At 45.6% G+C, this 24,504-nt stretch overlaps 1 protein-coding gene across 7 annotated transcripts in view; it reads left to right on the top strand.

The window, feature by feature from the left end:
• Il1r2 (interleukin 1 receptor type 2) overlaps window positions 1-7,959 on the top strand; it is a 40,359-nt gene extending 32,400 nt beyond the window's left edge. For 4 of the 7 annotated variants that reach the window (NM_053953.2, XM_087564478.1, XM_087564479.1 and 1 more), the window contains 4 exon segments: window positions 687-749; window positions 2,979-3,114; window positions 4,830-4,972; window positions 7,773-7,959. In NM_053953.2, coding sequence (NP_446405.1) covers window positions 687-749; window positions 2,979-3,114; window positions 4,830-4,972; window positions 7,773-7,957 — 527 coding nt within the window. In that variant the 3' untranslated portion in view covers window positions 7,958-7,959. 7 annotated transcript variants of the gene reach the window in all.
• Window positions 7,960-24,504: the final 16,545 nt, after the last annotated feature.

A 24,504-nucleotide genomic window follows, 5' to 3' on the forward strand; every position in this document is an offset into this window, starting at 1 on the left:
GTGCTTATGTCATATGGTAATTTAAGCGCTCTTTAGTAAGCAAAACCGAGAACCGTGAGGCCAGTGGAGGGATGGCTCCCAGCCCTCCACTCCCATCTCTCCAGATGGCCCTTTTGCTCCACTTCAGGTGCCCAGTTTCCTCCAGGTTGTTCGAATCCCTCGGAGGTCCACTCCAGCCTCGGAAAAGAGTTTACCACCTTAGTTAATAAGATATCAGTGACCAAGGTATGTCACTGAATTTAGTACCCAGTGTGGGATTAGCCTTATACACAGACGACTTTCTAACCCATTTTCCAACCCCCATGCCTGCTCTTGAAGAAATGGCTAGTCTTGAGGGAGGGCAAAACCTTTAGGCAAAACCCATCCAGTGGCTATCATCAGTATGCATTCAGGAAGCCTGGGGGAGGAGTAGCTAATTGTTCATCAGCGAGCAGATAACAAAGACCATCTGCCAGAGGAATGTGTAACTGTGGCCTCTTCCAGTAATGTCTCTGCCGGGAAAGCATTGGCTTAAGATGCTCACTTTCATGGGGAGCCCATTTCCTTTGCCAGACAAAGGCTGATTCTCACAATGTCTGCTCGCACAGGGAAGGGCCACTTAATTAGCTAAAGAAGGAAATCTGCATCTCTACTGGAAACCAAGGCTTCCCGCCTAATGCAATCTCTTTTCCTTTCAACCTTCTCAGGAATAACCACAGAACCCATCCCTGTGATCATTTCTCCCCTGGAGACAATACCAGCATCTTTGGGTAAGGACCTCAAGAATTGTTTTACCCACGTGCCCATGGCGGTGACTGAAATTATCAGGGCTTTGGGGACCTGCGTCGGCTGACCACTTTATGGCTTTGGGTGCACAGTGACGGAGTGGAGCCCGCAAACCACGATATGTGGGGGCTGACATGACCACTGTAGGGACCTTTGTCTTTGCCAAGTATTGTCTGGCGTATTGCCATTATTTGAGAGCAACGATACTTCATTTTCTGGAAGTCATACCCACAAAAACCTAAAGGCAATGGGGCAAATAATTTGGTAATAGCTATTAACTGTTGGAAGGGGTCCACAGAGGTGGCATCTTTAGTACATTCAACGTAATTTATGTTCTCAATATTTAGCAGCTGCTCAGAACCCCTTGAGACTCTTGTCAAACAGAGCCAGCCGTGACTGCAGACAGTTTCCTGTTATTAGAGTAGCTGGTATATTCATCAACGGTATGATGAAAGGCGGTTTCCGTTTTCAACCCCTGCTGATGCAGGATGTCCTGGCCAACAAACTTGTTGGATGGTGCACAGTGGGTGGGCAGTAAAGGCACTTGAGTGAACTGTATAGATGCTTTTGGAAGTTCAGGGTAGGGAAGGGCTGCCCAAAATTATTGAGCAAGTAGATACTCTGCCCTGTGTGAGCCAGCCCTGTGTCCACACCGACTCTCAACGAAGGTTTTATTTTTACTATTTACCACAGGAAAAGGAGTAATCGGGACATAGCACACTTTAGAAACTCAAAAGTTAGAATCACATTGGGCTGCAGATTCTGGTTAGCGTGCCTGGGAACCTGGCATGTACCTACCCCTCCATGTGCTTGTTTTTAACAATACAGGCTTTATAGTGTTCTGATGCCCATTCATCAAGCTCTGGCTTCGGAGTCTTTTTTCTAGTTTAAAAGATTTATTTATTTATTTATTTATTTATTCATTTATTTATTATATATGAGTATACCATGACTCTCTGCAGACACAGAAGAAGAGGGCATCGGATCCCACTACAGGTGGTTGTGAGCCACCATGGGGTTGCTGGGAGTTGAACTCAGGACCTCTGGAAGAGCAGGCAGTGCTCTTAACTGCTGAGCCACCTCTCCAGACCCCTGCCCCCACACCATCTGTCCCAGAGTCTGTTTTTAAAACAAAACATTATTATTAGTTCTATTTAGGGTTGGGTTTAAACATTAAAGTTTACCTGGTGGCCATAGAGGTAGGGGCTCCTGTGCAGGGGTTCGAATTGGTTGTGGTCCTCTTGGTTCTTTGTCTTCTCGAAAGCCAGAGTAGTGGAGACAATGGTTGGTCCTGGTTCCCAGTTTGCTGGGTCTCAGTGCTCTCCAGCTAAGTGGAGCCCAGTCCCATCTGTTGCTTCGAAGGCACTGCAGTGCATGGTGCAGTTACATGACAGCTTCTTGCCTGTTTGTTTTGTTTTATCCCAGCTCTGGGCACGGGGTCAGGCTTTCTGTACTCTAGGCATGACCTAGACGTAATGAGCAGCTATAGCTGGTGGGGAGCATTAAAGGGACAAGAAGTGGTGGAGAGGAGCTGATGCTTTTGGAGTGTGACATTGGGCCAGCCGTACCTGACAGGCAAACTGTAGACGCTGTGTCTTCAGGAGTAAGAAGTGAATCTTCTTTTTCACTGTCTCCTCTTTGGTGACTCAGAAAGAAAAATAATTTCCTATGATGGAGGCAAGGGATTGGCACCGTCGAAGTGCATAACCGTGGGGAAAGTACTCTCCTTAGACTATGCCACTGGTTTTCAAAGGGTTAATTCCAAACCTAGGCCCTCCTGGAATGAAGCATTCCATTGGGAAAATGTCAAGCTGAGAGCAGCAATGGCCAGAGGAAAGAGTCACACATGATGGGAATTTTTTGTAGGTAGCATCTGTTGTAGAAGGAAATAGGTCTTGAATATTGAATGCTCTGTAGGAACACAGTGGCCTTGGTGAAGCCATTCAGGTCTATGTGCTTAGGGACTTTTGCTGCTGCATAGACCAGTGGATGGTGCCGGAGACATTTGATCAATAAGAGCTAAAGCTTTACTGGAGCAGAATTATTTGAGGAAACTAAATTTCCCCCTAAGGAAGGGGTTGACTTATGGGGTAGGGGCATTTGAGAAGACAAGCAAGACCTTGTGCTGAGAGTTTCCTGAGGGTTGTGAGGTAAGGTGACCCCTTTCCCTGCTGGGTTCTAATGGTTGATGTGTTGTGTCTTGCTATACCCAGGGTCAAGACTGATAGTCCCGTGCAAAGTGTTCCTGGGAACTGGTACATCTTCCAACACCATCGTGTGGTGGATGGCTAACAGCACGTTTATCTCAGTGGCCTACCCAAGAGGCCGTGTGACTGAGGGGCTACACCAGTAAGTGGGTGAGGGTCCTCTGCGACAATGTTACATTCATGTTCATATGACATATATATATATTTATGGTATATAAAATATAATATGTGTATATAATATATAATATTAATACATTATATAATATATTGTGGTAAAAGTAACTTTTAATAAAATTATGAATTGTTAGGTATTTAGAACTTTAAAAATTAAATTTTGCTCAACACTGTCTTTAAGAACCAAGTATTCTCTATACTTACATGAGTGGCAGTTTACTAGTTGACTCTTGAAACATTTTTTCTTTGACATTTATTTTATTTTATTGGTTATTTTATTTATTTACATTTCAAATGTTGATAACTTTTTGCATGTCTAAAATTGAGCTGGTTCATTCCATTTTCCACTTTGTTACGCTCATTACTCAAAGATCTTCACAAGCCTCATAAACATTATAGGGTCGACACGGTATTTGTACTAGACACATGGTCTGACGTATCTTAAAGGAGGGGAAGAGAGAGAGAGACAGAGAGAGAGAGAAAGAGAGACAGAGAGAGACAGAGGGAGAGACACACAGAGAGACAGACAGACAGACAGACCGAAAAACAGAGACAGACAGAGGGAAAGACAGAGACAGAGAGAGACAGGGAGAGATGATTGTGTAGACTTTTTACACTCTGAAAGCTGAAAGGGAAGGACACAGAGTTCAAAATTTCCAGTTCTTTTTAAATTGTATTCTTGTTACTTTGAATTAGCCTGAATTTTAAGTTGTAGTCTTGTTACTTTGACTGGACCTGTGCTTGTCCCTCTTTTCCCTTTGGGGGAAAGTCAACATTCTTTTGTGGGTACAATTACTGTTTGAGAACGATGCACGGTGGCATACGATGGGCTTCCGCTGTCTGTTGCCAATGACTTAGCCGCCATGAGTGTCCAGTGTTAGTGGACTCAGACTGCTTGCTTGGTCATCCTAGTGAACACGTTCTGAGATGCCTTTACTCACGTGAATGGGTAGTCATGTGACCTCTTTGGCTTCTGCTTACGTTACACATGGGAGCCACCCTGACTGGGACCTTCCCTGGGCTGTCCAATGCCTCTGGCCTGTACATGTTGTGTTTCCCCATTAGCAAGGACACCCTGGAGGGCTGGGGTCCTGGAAACTCCCTCTGCCTCACCAACTGGTGAGAAAGCCAAATTCCCCAAACTAGAGTTTTCCCTTCCTACTTGATTGTTGAAGGTATTTTTGACCACCCCCCAAATGAAGTTTTCCAACTAAACCAAGAGGAGAGTATGTGCTTTGATTGCAACAGATGTCTTGCTACAAAGGACGGCAGCATCAAGGACATGTGCTTCTCCTGGGACAGGCTAGAGAGTCTCTCAGATGAGCATCAAACATGGTGGCAAGTTCTCAGAACACTACAGAAGTTGTGGTCAGTTTAAATACAATAGATTTGTCTAATTTGAGAATGTCTGCCTAGTTGGCCTGTAAAGGACAAGTCTACTTTAGATACATACATCATGTTCTGCATACATACATCATGTTCTTTATACATACATCATGTTCTTTATACATACATCATGTTCTTTATACATACATCATGTTCTTTATACATACATTATACTTTGCATATGTACATCATATTCTACATATGTACACCATGCTCTACATGCTTACATTATGCTCTACATATGTACATCATACTCTACATATGTACTCATGCTCAATCGCATGTCTTCTCACCCAGCCAGTACTCAGAGAATGATGAGAACTACGTGGAAGTGTCGCTGATTTTTGATCCAGTCACAAAGGAGGATCTGAATACAGATTTTAAATGTGTTGCCACGAATCCACGGAGTTTTCAGTCACTCCATACCACAGTCAAAGAAGGTATGCTATCTGGGGGACGCTGAAAGGAAAACAAATGTATTGAATGCTTTCTGGATGCTGGGTGGAAGCATGCATTGTTTAGACGTCTCCTTGTAGGGCGTTGAAAGCAAACCTCAAATTGTGTGTGTGTATTGTACATGTATGTTCACATGTATGTTGTACATACATGTTCATGTGTGTGTATGTGTGTGTGCGCATGAGTGTAGGGACAATAAATGGATGTTGGATGTCTTCTACATATCTTTTTTGAGACAGAGTTTCCCACTGAATATAGAGAATTGGCTAGACTGGCCAGCAATAGGCTCAGGGACCTGCCCATCTCCACTCCAGAGTTCAGGTTATAAATGTGTGCACCTGGCTTTTATGTGGCTGCTGGGAACTCAAACCGAGGCCCTCGTGTTGTACAGCACACACTGCAGGGACCGAGATATTTCCCCAGCCCCACCTCCTCCTCCTCTTCTCCTCCTTTCCTCCTCCTCTTCTTTTTGGCACGTGAATGTGGTATATGTGCACATATGTTCATATGAGTGCATGTTCAGTGAGCCCCCTTCTCTCACTTCTGTCTGTCTGTCTGTCTGTCTCTGGCTCTCTCTCTCTGTATGTGTATATATATGTAAAGCCAGTGATGGAGTCTTCCTCAATCACTCCACAGTTTATTTACTTAGGCAGGGTCACACACTCTAACCCAGAGCTCACTATCAGTCTAGCTACAGTCAGTTCCAGGGTTCCCCGTTTCTGTCTCCTGGGTGCTGGGCTTACAAGCAGGCTGTCACATCCACCTTACATAGGTGCAGGAGACCTGCAGTCTGGTCCCCAAGCTTCTGCAGGTAAATACTTATCTACTGAACCACTTCCCTACCCCACCAACCTCTGCTTTAGAAGGAATTGTTAGTAGGGTGGACATTTGGCATTGGGAAATTATACTCATATAAAAATATAAAAACTAAGTTGGGATAACTTTTAGCCAATGTAAAAATCTGCAATGAACAGAATGCCCTGTGTCTTCCTCGGGCTCTACCTTGGGGCACCAGGGTTCGAGGATCTCATATGGTCTAGAACGTGGTGGATCATTCCTTATCTTGAACATGAAGTTGAAAATCTCTGTCCTGATTTGTATGGACCAGGATTGCAGGACAGCAGGCAGCTGTAAGGTCCAAGCCATCAAATAGCAGGAAACAAGTACAGTGTACAAGGACATTTCAAAAAGAAAAAGTACCCAACGATTAAATCTTATTGTTTAAATGTTGAATAGGAACCTGAGGTGCAGTTGCTATAGTTTCCATTGATGGGGCATGGATACAGTAACTTACAGGCCACGATAACCCTGGAGAGGAATCGGAATGCAGCTCTGGAGCCTTTGGTCCATCACAGTTTGCACATCCAGGGAGGCCGCTATAGGCACATCCATTTCAGCTCTGTACCCTCCCAGCACTCACCTACCCAAGCCTCTACTAGACCACAGGCACATCTCTTGCCTCATCCAGGGACCTCCACACAAGTTCTCCTGAGTATCACCAGACTATAATTGCGCCAGCTCCTTTCAGACTGAAGTTTAACCACCAGAGCTTATGTGTCTGGGCAGATGTCTCAGTACACCTCAGTGCCATCAAGCTAGGAGGGTCCTGGTGAGGTTCAGAAGTCAGAGTCCCACAGAAAGCAGCTTCTTCATCCAGGGATCAGATTAACAAAGGAACATGGGCTTTATGTGGGCCTGCATGGCACTGCCTTACATGTTGGATCACCAGGCCCTGGCTAGGTGGGTGTGTCCCTGGGGAAGCTATGGCTGCTTCCCAAGGCACATTAGGATCAAGGGGTAAGTGCCACTTATTTCTGAGGAAAATTACAGTTTCATATATTGCTCTTCCACAGACACACACGGAGATACACAGAGACCTACACAGACACAAACACAGAAACACACACACACACACACACACACACACACACACACACACACACACCCCTCCACTCCACACATATCCACATACACCTGCCTCCAAGGCCCACAGTCTCCCCCACATCCGCATCTACTCCCATATATGCCCACATACTTATACCCACACACATACCATACATACATACATACATACATACATACATACATACATACTACATACATACACATGAGCATGCACACACACAGAAGGGTATGATTACTCCTCTAACAAATGTGAAATTTTACATACCTAGTCCTTGACTTGAAGCAAGGGGGAATCAAGAGTTTGAGGTCCTCTTGAACTACACGACCAGATCCTATTTTTTTTTTAAGTGGAATTCTGGTCTCATCAACATGATATCTAATAGCACTGTTCTCATATTCACTTTTAATATTGTATTCATAATCTCTTCTTGTATTCCCAAAACAGAGATGCCTAGGAATCAATACAGTAGCTGGATCCAAGAAATAACCTTGGCATCCAAGGTCCTTAACCTGGAGTCTCTCTTCTTTGTCTCTGTTTGCTATTCTATCCTCATAACACCTGCCAAGACTCAGGCTGTCCCTGGCTCGTCACCGACAGCTGGGGGAGACTAAGGCAGGCGGCTCTCACCTGCACTGCCCACAGCTGGTACAGCCCTATGGTCTCTGTGCCTTACTTTACACTTTAATCAGATTTCCCCAGCCTTGCTTGCTCTCCGACGTCCCAGGTGTCATCCTCAAATGGCTTAGCACAAGCTTTCCAGAAATCAGTGCACGTTTATTAAAGAGATCAAACTCTGACGGTTTGCTTCCCTGTCAACCTGTGCTGCCCTGTTCCGCAGCGAGAGATGCTCCTTCTCACGCCCTCTCTTCCCTCTACAGTTTCTTCCACGTTCTCCTGGGGCATCGCGCTGGCACCTCTGTCTCTGATCATCTTGGTTGTGGGGGCGATATGGATTCGCAGAAGGTGTAAACGCCAGGCTGGAAAGACGTATGGGCTGACCAAGCTACCGACTGACAACCAGGACTTCCCTTCCAGCCCAAACCAAATAAAGGAAATGAAATAATACAAGGCGGACGATGTGGTTTTTTATGGGGGTGGCTGTGGCGTTTAGAGGTTCTGTGTTTTTGCTGTGTTGTTTACCAAAGCTCCTTGTTTGTAGCAGAAGCTGGAATCCTATGTTCCACTCATCTCTGAGAAATCAGTGCTGGGAGTAAATGTGCAGGGAAGTGTGAATAGCCTCGCCCCTTGGGATCCCTGTATGAGAACAAGAACAGCCTCTCATGGAGCAGGTGTCCTCTGGGTCTGATCCTTAGTACAGTGACGTCCCTCCTCACCTCTCCCAAACAACTGCTAAAACAAGGCACCATTAATCTTGAGTAAGACTGCTAACCTCCAGGGTACTTTAAATGTTCACAACCCTTTCAATTAAAGTGTGCTAATGTATATAATTGTCTGTATAGTTAGGCCGATGGGAGACACTGGAGGTACCAAGATGGTTACAACATCACGTGCCTATAGAAAGGGCGGTTTTCATTTTGATTCTGGAAAGGTGATTAAGAAATAGTGAACCAGAAGAATCATTGGGGATTAGTGATTCAAAAATTAGCCATCGTCTTTTTGTAGCATATGGCAACCACTGTAAGAATCCTTAACTGGTCAAAACTGCAGAGGACAATTCCTATCAGGTGTCCATCCCCAACTGGTGCACCTACGACACAACTCCTCTACCTACGGCTCCAGGACCATCTCAGAGGGGTCGGAAAGGTCAAAGAGACAGAAGCCCTGGACATCTGCTTCAAGACAGCATCTTCTATACATGACAGGGAATTGCACATTCAATATATCAACAATATGGTCTTCTACACAAGACCCTAACTGTGACAACACCAGTTGATTTGGGAGATTTCACAAATCCCTATCCCTAGATAAAGGTCTACTGCTAATTAATGGCTGTGGAGGGAGAGAGGATCAATCTTCTGCAGGGGCGAGCCCCCAGCTAGCTTACTCAATTCCAAGTGGTCAGCTCTGAAAACACACACACACACACACACATGAATGTACACACGCATGCATGTACACACATGCACACACTAGCACACATATTCAAACACATGCATGCACACGCATGCACACACATGCACACATATTCATACCCACATGTGCATGCCTATATACACACACACATGCATGCGCATATATAGATACATACATACACACATGCATGCACACACATGCGTGCATGCGCACGCACACACACATGCAACACTAAATGGACTCAGCTATTATATGCACACACATATGATGATAATGAAATTTAGATCATGGATTTAAGAGGGAGTTTGGGGTATGGATGGAATTGAATGAGGGAGAGGATGTGGTAAAGAAAGATATAAGACTAGTACTCATGTATGAAATCCTCAAAAAAATGTAAAAACACAAAGGAACAACGAAACATAGCTAGTTTAAAAAAAATCACCATTTTCCTCACTAACAACGGAGTGGCTTAAATTTATATACATACTTAGCTTAGAGGCAGCAGCCTTACTGTGCTTTGTTACTTGGTTTGTTCTCTGTGAAAAAACTCAATGGCCAAAAGTAACTTGGGAGAGAAAGAGTTGATTCAGTGTGCAGGCTTTAGGTACATCAACTGGGAAGCCGGTGTAACTCAGATGAGGCAGGGACCGTGGAAGAATGTTGTTTATTGGTCTGCACATTGGGCTCACATTTAGCTAGTTTTCTTATACCTCCAAGGACCACCCACCTAAGGATGGTGCCGCCCACAGTGTGTTGGGTCCTTCCACATCAATGATTAATGAAGACAATTTGCCTGCAGGCCGTTCTGATGGAGGCACTTTTCAGTAGAGGTTCTTTTTCCCAAATAACTCTGGCTTGTGTCAAGTTGAGAAAACCTAACCAGAACAGCTACTCTAACAAGTTACCATAAATAGGGGAAGGCTTAAACAATGGGTGCTCATTTCTTACAGTTCTGGAAGGTCAGAGTTCGAGATCATGATTGCTGTTGCTTCCTAACTTGCAGAGAGCTACCCTATGGAACGATCTTCTTCCAGTGGCCCCCACCTCTCAATGCCATTGTGTTGAGAGTTACAATCTCAACATAGGGATGTTAGGAAGACATAGTTTAATAGCACCCACACCCCTTTCAATGTGAGAACTTGGGTAGAAGGCAAAGGCAAAATGGGTGTTTCAGTGATCATCAAATGCAAACTAACTTGGAGTTACCTACGTGCTCACACTGAGTCCGATGTTAATGAGAAAGATCAAGGGTCTTTGGAAGCCTGGACTCTGATATCCCATAGTTCCTTTAGCAGTTTGATAATAGGAGAAAAGTCAACAATCAAGCCGGAGGGGTCCTGGGCTCAACTTGAACATGTTCCCAAGGACCAAGTATCTCGTTTTCTGCTCAGTGATGTTGTGACGGTGATCTAGAGCCACTGTGATTTCGTTTCGCCATAAATAATGGTGAGTGCCCATAGATGAGTGGTTCTTCAGCTTCCCAGACACCAACAGGATTAACTAAGCAAGATCAAGGAGGTGCTGTTATGTTGTCCCTTGCAACCTACCTTAGGCAATCCTTTGGAAAGGAAAATGGTTCCAGAGATACAATTTAGATTTAAAAATATGCATCAGTTATCAGTCATGGTTGCCCCTATTGTGAGACAAAGAAAAGGCTGATGGAAAGTTATACAGTGTTTTGTACTCGCCTTAGAATTCTGTTACTTATGGTCAGAATCTGGACCGGTTCCGGTTTCTTGGCCTCTTAGTTAAAGAACTAAGTCTACTCATAGACTCACAAAAGTAGCCAGGAAACTTTATTCAAAGCAGACTTGTAGCACAGGTTAGCACCATGTCAAGATGGGCAACAATAATTTATGGGTGAGACGTTCAAAGGCCTGACAAAATTTCCAGTGTTTTCTGGAATGAGATTCAAATGAAGGAGACGTTTGGTTAGGGCATAGTTAGAGGGAGTCTCTGTTTTGATTGGCTGATTATGTTGCATAATCATTTTTCTTGATGTGCCCCTTTCCATAATGTATCTGATTATAATCATATGCACACCCAATTATGCATATGCATAAGATGATACACATAGAATCCCTCCTGGGAGTTCACTTAGGGACATGGTTTTGCATTGTTATGGAATGAATCAAGAAAGCAACCTAGACAGGGTTGGCCCTCTACCTCCATTCCTAGACATAAGCAGAGCATGACTGGATAGAATCTAAGTTTGATGGTCATCATGAGAAGGGAGAGAACATTGCATTGTTCAGAGTCAGTGTGCACTCAGCTTGATTCAGGTTGGGGTCCTAGGTTGCTGAGGGGTGTCTGAGAGCATTGTTTGGAGTCAGATGTGGGCGTAGGCCTAGCCAAGTGGAACCCCGGGTGACGAAGCTGTTTTCCATGCTTGACTGCCTTGGTTACAATGCTATTAAACTGCATCTAGGCAGAGATGAAAGTTGGAAATAAGGAATTGAAAGAGCTATCTGGGCTCAAGTTCAAACAGTGGCCTCTTGTGCTAGCTTTGTGATCTTTGTAATACTGAGCATGGTATTGGGCATACACGATGGGAGAATGAAGAAGTCATTGTAATAAATAGCACAGAACAGTATCATCGAGTCTTAGAAGTATATTAATGAGTGAAATCCGGAAGCATTTACTCTTGGCATGCTGCCCTTCTAGGGAGAGTGGGAACCATGACATTGGACAACTGCGTTCTCTCTATCCTTTCTCTTTCTCTGTTGGTATACATGCACACACATGCAGAGACACATGTCTGCGATTACAGTATGGGTTGGTCATGCATTTACTCCTAGATACAAAGACATGTATTTGCGAAGAATGGTCATGTCAGACATCCAGTCCAGGACACTGGTGGAAAAACAGCAAGTGTCAGATCCACAGTCCTCATTCTCACATTGGATAGTTGACTGTTATTGCTTAACCTGTTATCAGATGAGCAAATTACAAACCAGGCCACCCAGGGACCCATGAAAGGTTTGTGCGGTGTGTGGAAGATCACGACCCACACATACTCATGCACTTGAGTTCAAATGAAATACAAATGATTTCTTTATGTGGCTGATCCCATCTGTCTCGGGCTGACTCTCTTAACCGCTGTAAAGTGGCATTTCCCTACTTCTCTATGAAGGCAAACCATGTGGGGACTTTATACTTTCACATGCTGCTGACAGAAAAGGACTAAGTCCTGTGCAAGAAGATGCCATCTTGGCAAGAAGGGATAGATGGCAGCAGGTGTCAACAAAGGTCACCGAAAGTGTCTGGTGCACTGAAAGGTAGATTTGATGCCTGGCAGATTTCAAATGCCCACAGAACTCAGAGGGGCTCTTAAGTGATCAAGGGAGAGAGAGAGAGAGAGAGAGTTACTGCAAGGGTCTCAAGTTACTTAAGGGCACATCTCCAGCACTGGGCGTGGTACCTTGCCACACCACAGACATTTATAGCATGTCTGCAGAATGGGCAAACTTCTCCCACCCCAAACTTGAACTGGCCTTTGCCCTTGTTCTGACTTTCTGCCAACACTGGGCACAAATGCTCCTTGTGTTTCTGTGGTTGTTTTCTCGGATATGTGTTCTCCACTCTGGACCTCTGCCGTCTTTGTCACCTCTTCAGGTCTACTTGTTACTGCTCCTGGGCTCCAAGAGAACACTGCCACCCACTGTGGCCTCTGGGCGCTCAGGGACAAGCTGTTCAACTGCCACCTTTGGTTGCAACCACAACCAGCTATGCTCACCCTCTGTACCCCCAGGGAAGTTCTTTTTCTGTGAAGCTCGTGTTGCCACCCAGACTCCGTGCCAGGGTGGTGGTGTCATGGCGGCAAACCCCATCTCTTCCTGCATCTTCAGAAAAAGCAAAGCAAAACAGGTCTGCTGTGGAGAAACTTCTGAAACCCACTGCTCACTGGTTCTTGAGAAACTGCCCAGGTCACAGTTGTAAGGCAGAGTTACCGGGGCAGAGAGAGACAGAATCAGATCTAAGAACAGGGAGAGAAAGGTGTGGGTGAAAGGAACAAAGAAGATAGAGAAAGCATTGTGCGTTTATGGTACGTAAGATTTTATGTTTTGCCCAATATAATGTTCAAAGGAAAATAGAAACTATGAGCTAAATGCAGTTGCCCACACTTTAGAGATAAAGAAACTGACACACATGGTGTGTGTGCGCGCATGTGTGTGTCTGTTGATAACATCAAGGTGTCTTCCTCAGCCTCCTTTCCACGATATGTTTTTGAGACAGTACTCTCTCTTAATCTGGAGCTCAGGACTTGCCATTTCACCTGGGTTGGCTGGGCAATCAGCCCTGGAGAGATGCCTATTCTGCTCTCAGCACTCAGGCCATATTTGTACGATACCACACCTGGCTTTTACATGAGTGCCAGGGATCCTAACTCAGTTCCTCCCACTTACACAACAAGCACTCTACCCAGTGAACCATCTCAGACCTGGCACAGTCAGTTTGACAGCTACATCACATAACATGGCTTAGAGTAGCAGCGACAATCTGGTAAATGCTGCCTAACAGTTGGCCCAGGTCAAGGTTACAGGTAGAGGGGACAGAGTAAACGTTTTCACTCTTGGGGGAGCTGGCTCCCAAGGAGGGGAAGTTGACTGAGTGCGGGTGTCTGCTTCCCCTCAAACTCACCAGCAGATGTGTGGAATCCAGAGTGGCTAACCAAGATCCCTCCCTGGAGCAGGAAGCATCAGAAAGGGAACTAAGTGTTCTGCCTTGTGGAGATTTTATACTTCAGGTTCTCTAAGCTGGGCGGATGGCCTAACAAACCTACGATTTATTGAGCCAGACACCCTTGCGTCTGCAGGGGTGGCGATGATCCAGTCGGTGGGCAGTCAAGCGTGGCTATGACCTTTGCAGCCTGCTTCCCCAGGGAAGTGCAGGTATCCCTTTTGAGATATTTCTGAGGCCATTGAGAAGGAATTCTGGATTTAACCGTAAGGAAGTTCTGAACTGTTTAAAACAGTATGTGAACTAAATTAATATCAAAACCATGTCACCCCGGAGGCTGACGAGCCACGCTGTATTTCTTATCTCAAACTACTGTTTTAAATATAGACATTATTGTCCAGCATGGTTAGGCCAATAGATCAGCAGGCAGGTGCCATTGGAGAGGATTCAATGATGTCACCCAAAGGTAAGGACATGTGTAGTATGAGAAGGTATGGAGGCTGGGGGCTTGGTCAGGCAGCTAGGGAAGCACGGTGGAGAAGCAGGCATCAGACTTTGCAATGTTTCTCTGGGAGGAGCTCAGCTGGAGGCAAGTTCAGGACCAGCACCTCAGAATAGCTTCAGTGGTCCTTGGAGTTGGGGACTGGATGGTCCCTGGTCATGCAGGGGAGTGGATCCACAGTGGGAGATTTGAGACTCTGTTCTAGGCTTAGCTGGTGTGCATTTGAATGGCTCTTTTTCTAAGTAAGTTATTACCTATGAGAGTTGACTGAACTTGGGAGAGGCAGACCTTCCAGGGTCAGCAACTCTCCAGTGTCGAGTCATCGGAAGGAAACACAAACCCTTAGCATTTCTCAGAGATGGTGCATGAGAAGCAAGACTAGGAAATCAAATGGCCGAATGTAGCGTTGGGTGGGTGTTAGGGCTCTGTGGTGGAGCTTTGCATAGCTTAGGCAAGGTTCTGGGTCTCATCCCCAATGCTGAGAAAAGAAAGTCAACTAAACAAATATGTCCCGGATACCAAACATCATTTACCAAGCACAGTAGATCGCACAATGAAGCATTGCCAGCACAGGCAGCAGAGGGCTGCTGCACAGACATGTGGTCTTGGGTTTGTAGCGTAACCAGTAGAGCCTGAGAGCCTATTCCATAGTTCCTTCTTGCCAAGAAGCAGTGCAGTCTGGGTTGTCGTCTCCTCCTGGGAAGCCTGTAGTTACAGATCTTGGCCTCAGGAGCAGTCTCTCCTATGCAGCCTTCGGCAAGATTGGTGCCACGCCAACTCTATTCCTATGAAATTTTAATTCAAGCCTTCCTCTAGCTTCGGGGCAGATTTCTCAGGGGCATGTAGCTTCTAGGTCTTGGTTGAGTGTCAACACCGTTCACAGCAGAGATTGGGGAGTTTCTGAGGGAAGAGCGAAGGTGGATGACAACCCAGTTCTTGCTTCTCGGGCAGCATAATCTCCAGGCTAGCATTAGCGTAGAACTGCTGTTGAGAAACTTAGACTGGCCCCCGACATCTTCCTTGACCCCTATTAATGCTTGTACAGCAAGACTGAGCATCAGGTCTCTGTGGTCAGCCTAGAACCTGTGATCTGGGATGGAGGTTCTCTTTGGTCCTTTCTTCTCAGCATAGGTTAGTGATAGGACTGTGTTTCTACCTTGCTTCTCACCCCAGCACATAGGGCTCGGGCTGTCTTCAATACTACACACCTAGGGTAAAACATCTATCTCCAGGCTCAGCCTTATTGGGTGCCTTTCTTGCCCCCTGCCACCATGCTTTTTATCTGTGACCCAGTAGTTTGGCTTTTGTTGATGGCATAGGTCCCCCTTTTGTTAGTAGTAGTAGGCAATTACTATAAGCCATTCTGCTGTGGAACTTTCTAGACCTGTGCACTTCCTCAAGGAAATGGCTCTTTTTTAGCTACATTCCAGCTGCATCATCACCCTGAGCAGGCTACCTCTGCCACCTGTGTCCCCAGGTTCCATTGAGAATGGCCCTATCATGGTAAGCTCCTTGGCTCGCCTTGGGCATTTGAGTGGTCAGAACAGTGCATCACATTTCTTCCTCAAAATCAGTTTTTAGAAGTGGAAGGATCACTTACTTCCCTTGTGCTTGTGTGGTGAGTAAGTGAGAGGTTCCTAGCCCTGGATATAGAATGAGGTCACTAGGAGATGAAGGTGGGCATCCAGATCACCCCAGGGATAGTGCTACGGGAGTCTGGACTCTGGAAGTTGTCAAGACTTTGCAAGCATTTGATGAATGGCTTTGAAGGAAGCCCTCGCTTGGCTCAGTTTAACCTCTTTGACATTCTAATTTTTGTGGGTTGTTGTCCTGTCCTTTGCTATATACAATAGACTCATTCATCTATCCATCCATCCATCCATCCATCCATCCATCCATCCATCCATCCATCCATCTACCCATCTATCCATCTACCCATCCATCTATCTATCTGTCCATCTATCTATCCATCCATCTGCCCATCCACCCACCCAATCATCCATACATCCATCTATCCTTCTACCCACCCACCCATCATCCACCCTTTCATTCTTTACTTACTCTAACATATTCTTCTGGATTTTGATTTTATACACAGATTTTCAGTGTGACTGATATAAAATCAGTAAGTTCAGGACTGACAGAAAATTCCTAAAGATTTTGGGTGGGGAGGCAAAAGGATCCCAAGAGCATCTGGTTTCCTAATCACTCCCTGTCTCCTAATGAACATCATATGAGCAGGAGAGCAAAGCACACATCCTTAGTTCCTGTGTGAAACTCACAATAAGGTACCACACTCCTCTCTTGGAGGAGTGTCCACATAGAAGCAAACATCAGGCAATGGGAACAATTGTGTCCACCTCAAACCTAAGCATTTCTCAGTTATTTCTAGCAGCTGTGTCATAGCTTTCCTGGTCCTGTTCCCCTCTTCATTACTACAGTGCATGTCCCCAGGACGCAGAAACATCTGTGGCTGCCATGTTGTCTTGAAGTTGGAGTACTGTTGAGTCATCTCCTTTGAGTCCGGGCACTTGGAAGTGGGACAGGAATCTTTCAAGCTCCTGTCCTCCATGTTATGTGGCCTCATCTTCTTCATACCACAGGGCATTTTGTGCTTGAGCATGATAGTCTTATCTCTTATACTTTCAGAAAAGAGGCTTAGTAGGCAATCAACATATACTTATTGGATGCTTGCATGCATGAACAATGATTTATTTTTGAACCGAGGGAAGGAGGCATGATGAGAAATAGCTTTCCATTGGCCATTGGCTCTCCCGAAAAGGCTGGGGTCAGGTTCCCACTGAACTCCTCCTCATCTGAATCTTATTATAGCATTTGTGGTTCCTACTTCCTATGCTGTTGGTTTCGTTTTCCTCCTTCAGCTCCAGTTGGAGTGTAGACAAGTTCAGAGCAGATTCAAGATTTGATTGATCTTTGCTTCAGAACCCATCCTGTGAGATTTCACAGGGTAAAGGCAAGGTGTGGGACAGTGTAAAAGCTGAGGGGAAGAGGGAGAGTAACTGAGAACTGCCAGAGAGTCTTTTGTGCTGTGCTGCGACACAGGAAAAGGCTGGAAGACACAAACTCCTTCTGGCCTGCCACACTCAATAGGAGGAAGCCAGGAAGCTGGTAAGGCCACAGGTCTTCGATGAGGGAGGCAACCTGTGGGGATGGAAATGATCATCTCAACTAGTCAGATGCACTCCTGGGAGTCTGAATGCTTTAAAGCAGCAGTTCTCAGTCTGTGGGTCATGACTCCTTTTGGGGCCAAACAACCCTTTCATCGGAGTTACATATTAGATATTCTGCATATCAGATATTTCACAACAGTAGGAGAACCACAGTTCTGAAATAGCAATGAAAGTAATTTTATGATTGGGGATCACCTCAACGTGAACTGTATTTTGTTGCAGCATTAGTAAGGTTGAGAACCACTACTCTAAAGGCAGAGGGTTAGAGACTTTTGTGGGTAGCACACAAATACAGCTGTAGAGTGCTGTTGAGAACTGTCTCACTGTTCCATTTTGGGTTTACTTGTGGTGCAGCTTCAAACTTTCCCTGGCCTCCCAGATCTTCACAAATTCCGTGGTCTACCAGATGGCCCTATCTCCTTCTTGCCCTCTTTATTCCTCCTTCGTAGCTTCTCTCATAGGGCACTAGAGTGTTCTTTCTCAATCTCACACCCGATAGCACCACTCCTCTGCTATCTGCCTACAGACGGCTGTTGCACTCTAGTAGTCCACATGGTCTAGCTAAGATGAAGAGACCTTGTTTCTTCTTTAGCCCATGTATTTCGTCCACTCTTTTTCTTTTACAGTGTCAACTTCAAGGAAGGTTTCCTGATGTCTTTCACCTTTTAGAAGAGAATCCTTGCCATCCAGTTAGTGATGAGAACATCCTGAATGCGTAGGTCAGTTCTCGGCTCTTTGGCTTCACCTCTTGCCACCGTCCCCCACTCTCTCCCCCATACTGTGGCTGGGCACACAGAGGCATCAGTGCTTCCCCTTGGGTCTCTGTTTTTTCTTGTGTTGGGGCCTTAGAAAATGTATCACTTGCATTTGGAGAGTCACTCACCATTCTGTCCATTGGCTGACCCTCCCATTCCTGTTTAGGTTTTACTCAGGAGGTCTTTCTGGATACCCTCCCATTAGCTGGCAGAGAGGGCTTCTTATTGGATTTCAGAGCACAAAGCAGTGACTACAGCTTGCACTGGCTTATTTTCTTGTCACTGAGACCCCAATGACACAGATTGAAAAGGAAAAGGTGTCAGAGAGAGTCAGCCCACAGTCATTTTGCCCCACGTACTTAGGCAGACATTGTAGCTAGAATATGTGGGGAAAGAGAGCTGTCCACTTCATGGCCCAGGAGGATGCAGACAAGGAAGAAGTAGACAGCCAGGGATAGTATATTCACTAGGAACCCAGAGATCCTCAGGTCCTCCAGCTAGACTCAACATAATGCCACCAACTGGGACCATGCCTCCAAAGTACAAGCCATGGGCAACATTAAGTTCATAGTTCAGTTAGAATAGGTACCCTCTATTGAACCGACAGACAGACTCTTCCTATGTGATGTCAGAGGCCATTTTTTTTGGTTGTTGTTGTTGTTGTGGTTCTTCTTCTTCTTCTTCTTCTTCTTCTTCTTCTTCTTCTTCTTCTTCTTCTTCTCCTTTCTTTTGAGGTTTTTATTTGCATTTGTTTGTTTTTTATAAATTAGGGTCTTTCTTTCTATGTCATAGCTCAGGCTAGTCTTGAAGTTGTGATCTTTCCAAGTACTGGGATGGCAGGTCTGGCCAGCCTGGTCAGATACTACATATATGTGTATACACATATTTATCTGCACATAATTTGTGTCTATATGTTTGCATATATGTTTATGTAGGGATGAGTAAATATATGTGTTCAAATCCATGCATGTGTATCTGCATGTACATAGAGGCCAGAGGTCAACTTTGAGTGTTGTTTCTCTAGAGCCATTTGTTGTTTGTGTGAGTGTGTGTGTGTGTGTGTGTGTGTGTGTGTGTGTGGGTGTAAGTGTGAGTGTGTGCATATGTATTCCTGTGTTTACATAGAGGCCACAAGAGTCTGGTAGTTGTCTTCTTCCATTATGCTCTACCTTATTTCTTCAAGACAAGACCTCTCACTGAACCTGCTAGATCTATGCTAGGAAGTCAAACTCAGGTCTTCAAGCTCACATAGCAAATACACATTCCCACCGAACTATACATACCCTGTCTTATTTTTGGCAGCAGAGTCTCTCATGTAGACCTGAGTCTTGCAGATTGGGTTAAGTTGGATAGCTAGTTAGCCTTAAGACTCCTCCCATCTTCAACTTCCTAACAATGAGACTATAAATGCCAGCCTTCCTACATGAGTGTTGAACTAAGGTCGCCATGCCTGCACGACAAGCACTTGCTTACTGGGCTGTCACCTTGGTCCTGGATAGTGCATTCTTTGCACAGGTGTGCTCTTTTGACATTACTTGTGTTCTTGTTTGTCTCTCTTGGACTGTGAGGTTCTTGGAGTTGGGGATTTATCTTACACCCTCTTGGATTGTCCCTGTGGACCGTGTGACAGTGATTAGCATGTTCTAAGCACTCAACAGACACAAGGTGAAGGAGTACATGAATGAACAAGCAGAGGGGACTGAAAGATACTGGGTGGAAGGCATTATTACAACTCCTCCCCCAAATCAAATGGTCCATTATGACAATATGGATAAAGGAATGTTACAGGTTTCCTAACTTCAAAGATGTGTATTTGCATGAACGAATGGATGAATGAGACATGGTAGTCATGGGGCACCATATTCAGAGAACTACCACAGAGCTTGCTCTGTGCGATGGAGATGTGAGTCCTCTTTTAACTAAACACTGCTCCTCGGAAATTAGTCTCTCCCCCTTTCAGAAGGGAGAGCCAGATTCTGCTGTGAATCCTTCATTTCATGTAAAAGGTCTAAAATCTTCCAGTTGGTTTCAGGCTGAGCATATCTCACAGTGGAGCAAAGGATGCCACGAGTCTGCTGTGATCAGGGTGTGTAGCTTTTCCCAGCCACCCCTGGCATGGTTCTAAGTGTTTTTGTTCTCTGGACTAAGGGTTTCCTGTTGAAAGGGCCTGAGAGAGTATCAGAGTCGGACACAGAGCACTTGCAGAACTCTGACTAAATACAGCCCCTGATTAAATCCTTCAGACACCAATAAAAATATTGTTTTAGGAGACTCTTCTGGGAGCCATGCCAACAGCGAGTGCGCTTTTCTCGGTAAACACTTGGAGTTGCCCGACTTTCTGAGTCAGCTTGTGCTCAGCACGCCTATCCTGAGGAAACTCAGGATACTGAGCTTCAAAGCCGAAAGTGGGAGTCAGTTTCAGACATCTATAGATAACAGGCCTGAGAAGACAGCTCCTGGAGCTGCCCCTGCTTTCTGTCTTTGTGCATTGGCCTCTTCATTTAAACCCGTTAAAAACTTCCAGCTTGTGCTTGTAATGTCAGCTTGTCAGGAGAAAACCCACAGAGGAACTTTCCATCACTTTTCTGTAGCCTGCTGTCTCCTAGATCCAGACCATGTGGTGGTGGGCTAGGGGGCAACATGGGGAGTTTCTTGAGCACAGGTGATGACTCTAACAGAGAGACTGCTTAAATCACATTCTCCCCTGACCCCCCAAATAACCAAAGGTAATTTTCTGTCTCTTCCTGTCAAGAAGTAGAATGGACATGGGTGGGAGGCCCTGTTTGTCAAGGGCTTGGAAGGAAACACCTTTGTGGACTGTGTGGATTTTCGTAACCACGAGTGGGCAGGACAGCCCACAGGAGGCTGGTTCCCTTTCCCCAAGATGCAGGAATGGCAGATGACCTCTTCCTTAGCTCCGGGTCTGTAGCAGTTAGGGAGAGCAGAAGAAAACTAAAGAGAGTCACTTACACAAGTCAGACCTGCTGCCTTCTCTTCAACCACTGGGCACTTAGCAGCTTAACCATGTCAGGGCCTTGGACACTCTCAACAGTCTTTTCCTAAAGACCGTAGGGGGACTTTGGGGTGTCATAGCCATGGGGGGTTCTATTGGGGTGTCATGGTGTCTACACCAAAGATGGGACCACTATCTTTACTTATTCCGAATAGCCTCTCCCTCAGCTCCCAGCAGACTTCTGCTTATGTATCATTGATTAGAACTCTGTCTTAGGCTTTTCTTCTCCCAAGGGAGGGTAGGAAAGTCTCATCTCAGTCTCTCCCGCTCCCTTCTCCCTCCCATATTTTCCAAAGGCCATTGCTTTTCATTTTTTATAGGCTTAGTTTTTTAGTTTCCAAGCACATATGGCCTTCAATGTTTGGGGCCGTCTATGATGGATAGGCATTATGGTTTGTTGACCTGCCGTTATTCCCAAAGCAATGTGTCATAACAACTATTTACAAGGCCTGTATTCGTGTTGGGTGTTCTGAGAATCTGGAGATGACTGTGATGTGGTAAAGCTCCTGGAGGCTGCATATGGAGACAGCAGGTGTCTTGTGCAGCATGTGGCTTTCTGTAGGTCCCCTGCTCTCACTAATCAATTGAGAGCCTCAGGCTTGGTTTCCAGGCTGACATTCTTCCTCTTGGAGCAGCTTCCTTTCTTATGAGGCTATTATTTTGAAGACTATGGGCTGTCTGGGGACAGATGAATCTTGGGCAAGGGTAGATATCAAACCAGTGAGCAGCTCAGCAGCTTCAGGGGACTCAAGAGTGGGATGGCTAGGGTGACCAGACAGGTTGGAATTCCTGTTATGCTAGAAAGGAAGGAGCAAAGCAAGAGAAGGGAAGAAGGGGAGGGGAGGGAAGGGGAAGGAGTGAAGGGGAGGAAGAGGAAGGAAAGACTGAAGAATGAAGGAGACAGGGGAAAAAAAGAAAGAGATAGGGAAAGCAAAGAGGAAACACAGACGACACAGACCAGATGCGCGCGTGTGCGCACGCACACACACACACACACATACACACACACACATACACACACACACACACACACACACAGAGAGAGAGAGAGAGAGAGAGAGAGAGAGAGAGAGAGCACAAAAACAAGCCCAAACATGATAACTATGCTACAGAGACACACAGGACAAATGAGGTCACCATAATATGAAGAACAGGGAGAAGTGACTCAGAGGTAAAGGGAGTCGAGTGGGAAGAGGAGGCCAATGCATGCACCACAGGAAAAAGAACATCTTTATCCACATATCCACCCATCCACCCATCCATACACCCACCCATCCACCCATCCATCCACCCACCCATCCATCCATCCATCTATCCACCCATCCATCCACCCATCCACCCATCCACCCATCCACCCATCCACCCACCCATCCATCCATCCATCCATCCATCCACCCATCCATCATCTCATATAAAGGTTTTTGTCCTTGGCTCCTGTCCTGTAGAAGGGACCTGTCCTCTGTTCTGCCTGTGTCTCCCAAGCAATGATATCAGCATGACCCTCAAGTGGAAAACACTGGGAAGGAGAATTCAGTGCTTACCGGGTAGAATCAAGGATTTCACCACCTCCTCCAGAGGTCAGAGGACATTCAAAGGTGATCGAGATAGATGTCTGTATGGGGAAGGAGGGAGGATTCTGATGAGAAGGGACAGGCTGAGCAGTGCACATGGCTGCCGGGAATGGCTAACAGGCAAACAGGGTATGGGGGAGGCAGATGCCCTGGATATCTGAAAATGATACCTCTGGGAGGCCTGCTCTTTTTTATCTTTTGAAGAGAAACAGAGGAGGAGTGGATCTGCAGGAAAGGAGAGGGAAAGGGAGGGCCTGGAAGAAGTGAAGAAGGAAAAACTGCAGTTGAGATGTAATGTATGGGGGAGAGGGGGATTGAGACAGCTGTATCAGCACCACCAGTCTCTGTGCCTGTTGCCTTTTCTGTTCAGACTTTTGTTATGCCTAGAGCAGTCCTGAAAAGTCCCTGAGACCAAAGATTAAAGCAAATCCTGAGACAAAGACTTGGATGCTGGGAGTCATGGAAGGGGCAACTGAGGAAAGGCAGGAGAAAGGAAAAACAGGTGAATGGGCCTGAACAGAAGGTGATTAAGGGTGATGGATGGAGGTCCTTGATTGTGGCAGCCAAGCTCTTGTCTGTTGGCATTTTTAGACAGTACAGTTGGCCCTTGGTGTCCCTGAATCATCATAGATTCATAGACACATAGACTATTGTCATACACACCGCATCATAGACTCAACCAAAGACAGAGAAAAAACAGGCGGGGCCACCTCTGATAAGTGCAGAGCAAGGACAGTGCTTTGCTGGGATAATTCCCCCAAAGCGATACACATTAACAATGGCAGCACACATCATTATTCCCCAAAGAATACAAAATAACACTCATAACATGCAGCATTCCTGGTGATACGAAATATCAATCAAAAACAGACCTCCTCAGGTACCAAGGGTTTATCCTATACTGAGAACTTCTCAATTTTTTCAAAGACCTGGACAAAGAAATAGCGACCAGTGGTTGAAGCACCTGCCGTGGGTGTCACATTCCTTTCTGATAGGAGAGACAGGGAACTTCAGTCTCCTGTCCAAGTTTCCATGGCCAGTTAATGACGGATGTGAATTCTGACTACAGAACTCACATTCTTACCGTCACATTCCAAAGGCCTTATCATTATATATTAAAACACAACCACAAAAATCTAACAAGGCACACACGGACATTCAAACCAACACTTCTCTGGTCTTTTCTTAGTGGTCATTTAGTTCTTCCAACCACAAAAATGATGGTAAAATTCTGGCTCGGCTACAGTACTGAAAGAAGGAGATGTCGAGTTACTGGGATGAATGGACATGGCTAATATTTCTCCCACGCACACAGTAGTTAGAGGGATACTGAGAGGCACTGGGGTAGATGATTGGCTGTAATGAGGATATTGATCAAATGGCAATAACCAGGATATAAGATGCCCACGAATCTCTTGCTACTTCTTCCATGAAGAAGTGGGTGTAGGGCCAGGAGATGCAGGACTTGGTACAGCACTTGCCTAGCATACACAGGTCTTGGGTCCTCTCTCCTTAGCACCACACATACACACATAAACAGAAATACACATACACAGAGACATACAGAGACACATAGTCACATGCACACAACGCAGAATAGAAACCTCCTTTGCTTAACTCTGATTTGGACCTAACGGTGAGTCTGTGGGATATTCAGGGTATTTCCATAGGAATCTACATAGTGTAGGACCCATGCCCTCTTTAATATTATAACACTGGTTCTTGGAGTGACAAGTGGTCACTGAAGATACCTGGCATCCAGAAGCTCCATGTTGCAAAGGTCCAGCTCAATGCTTCAGCAGGTGCCAGCTCAGCACCTTCTCCAGCTTTCCAACTGTGTAGTGTGCCAACTGTGTGAGAGGTC

This window comes from Rattus norvegicus, chromosome 9, assembly GCF_021556685.1.
Source record: "Rattus norvegicus strain SHRSP/BbbUtx chromosome 9, alternate assembly SHRSP_T2T, whole genome shotgun sequence".
Lineage (NCBI taxonomy): Eukaryota > Metazoa > Chordata > Mammalia > Rodentia > Muridae > Rattus > Rattus norvegicus.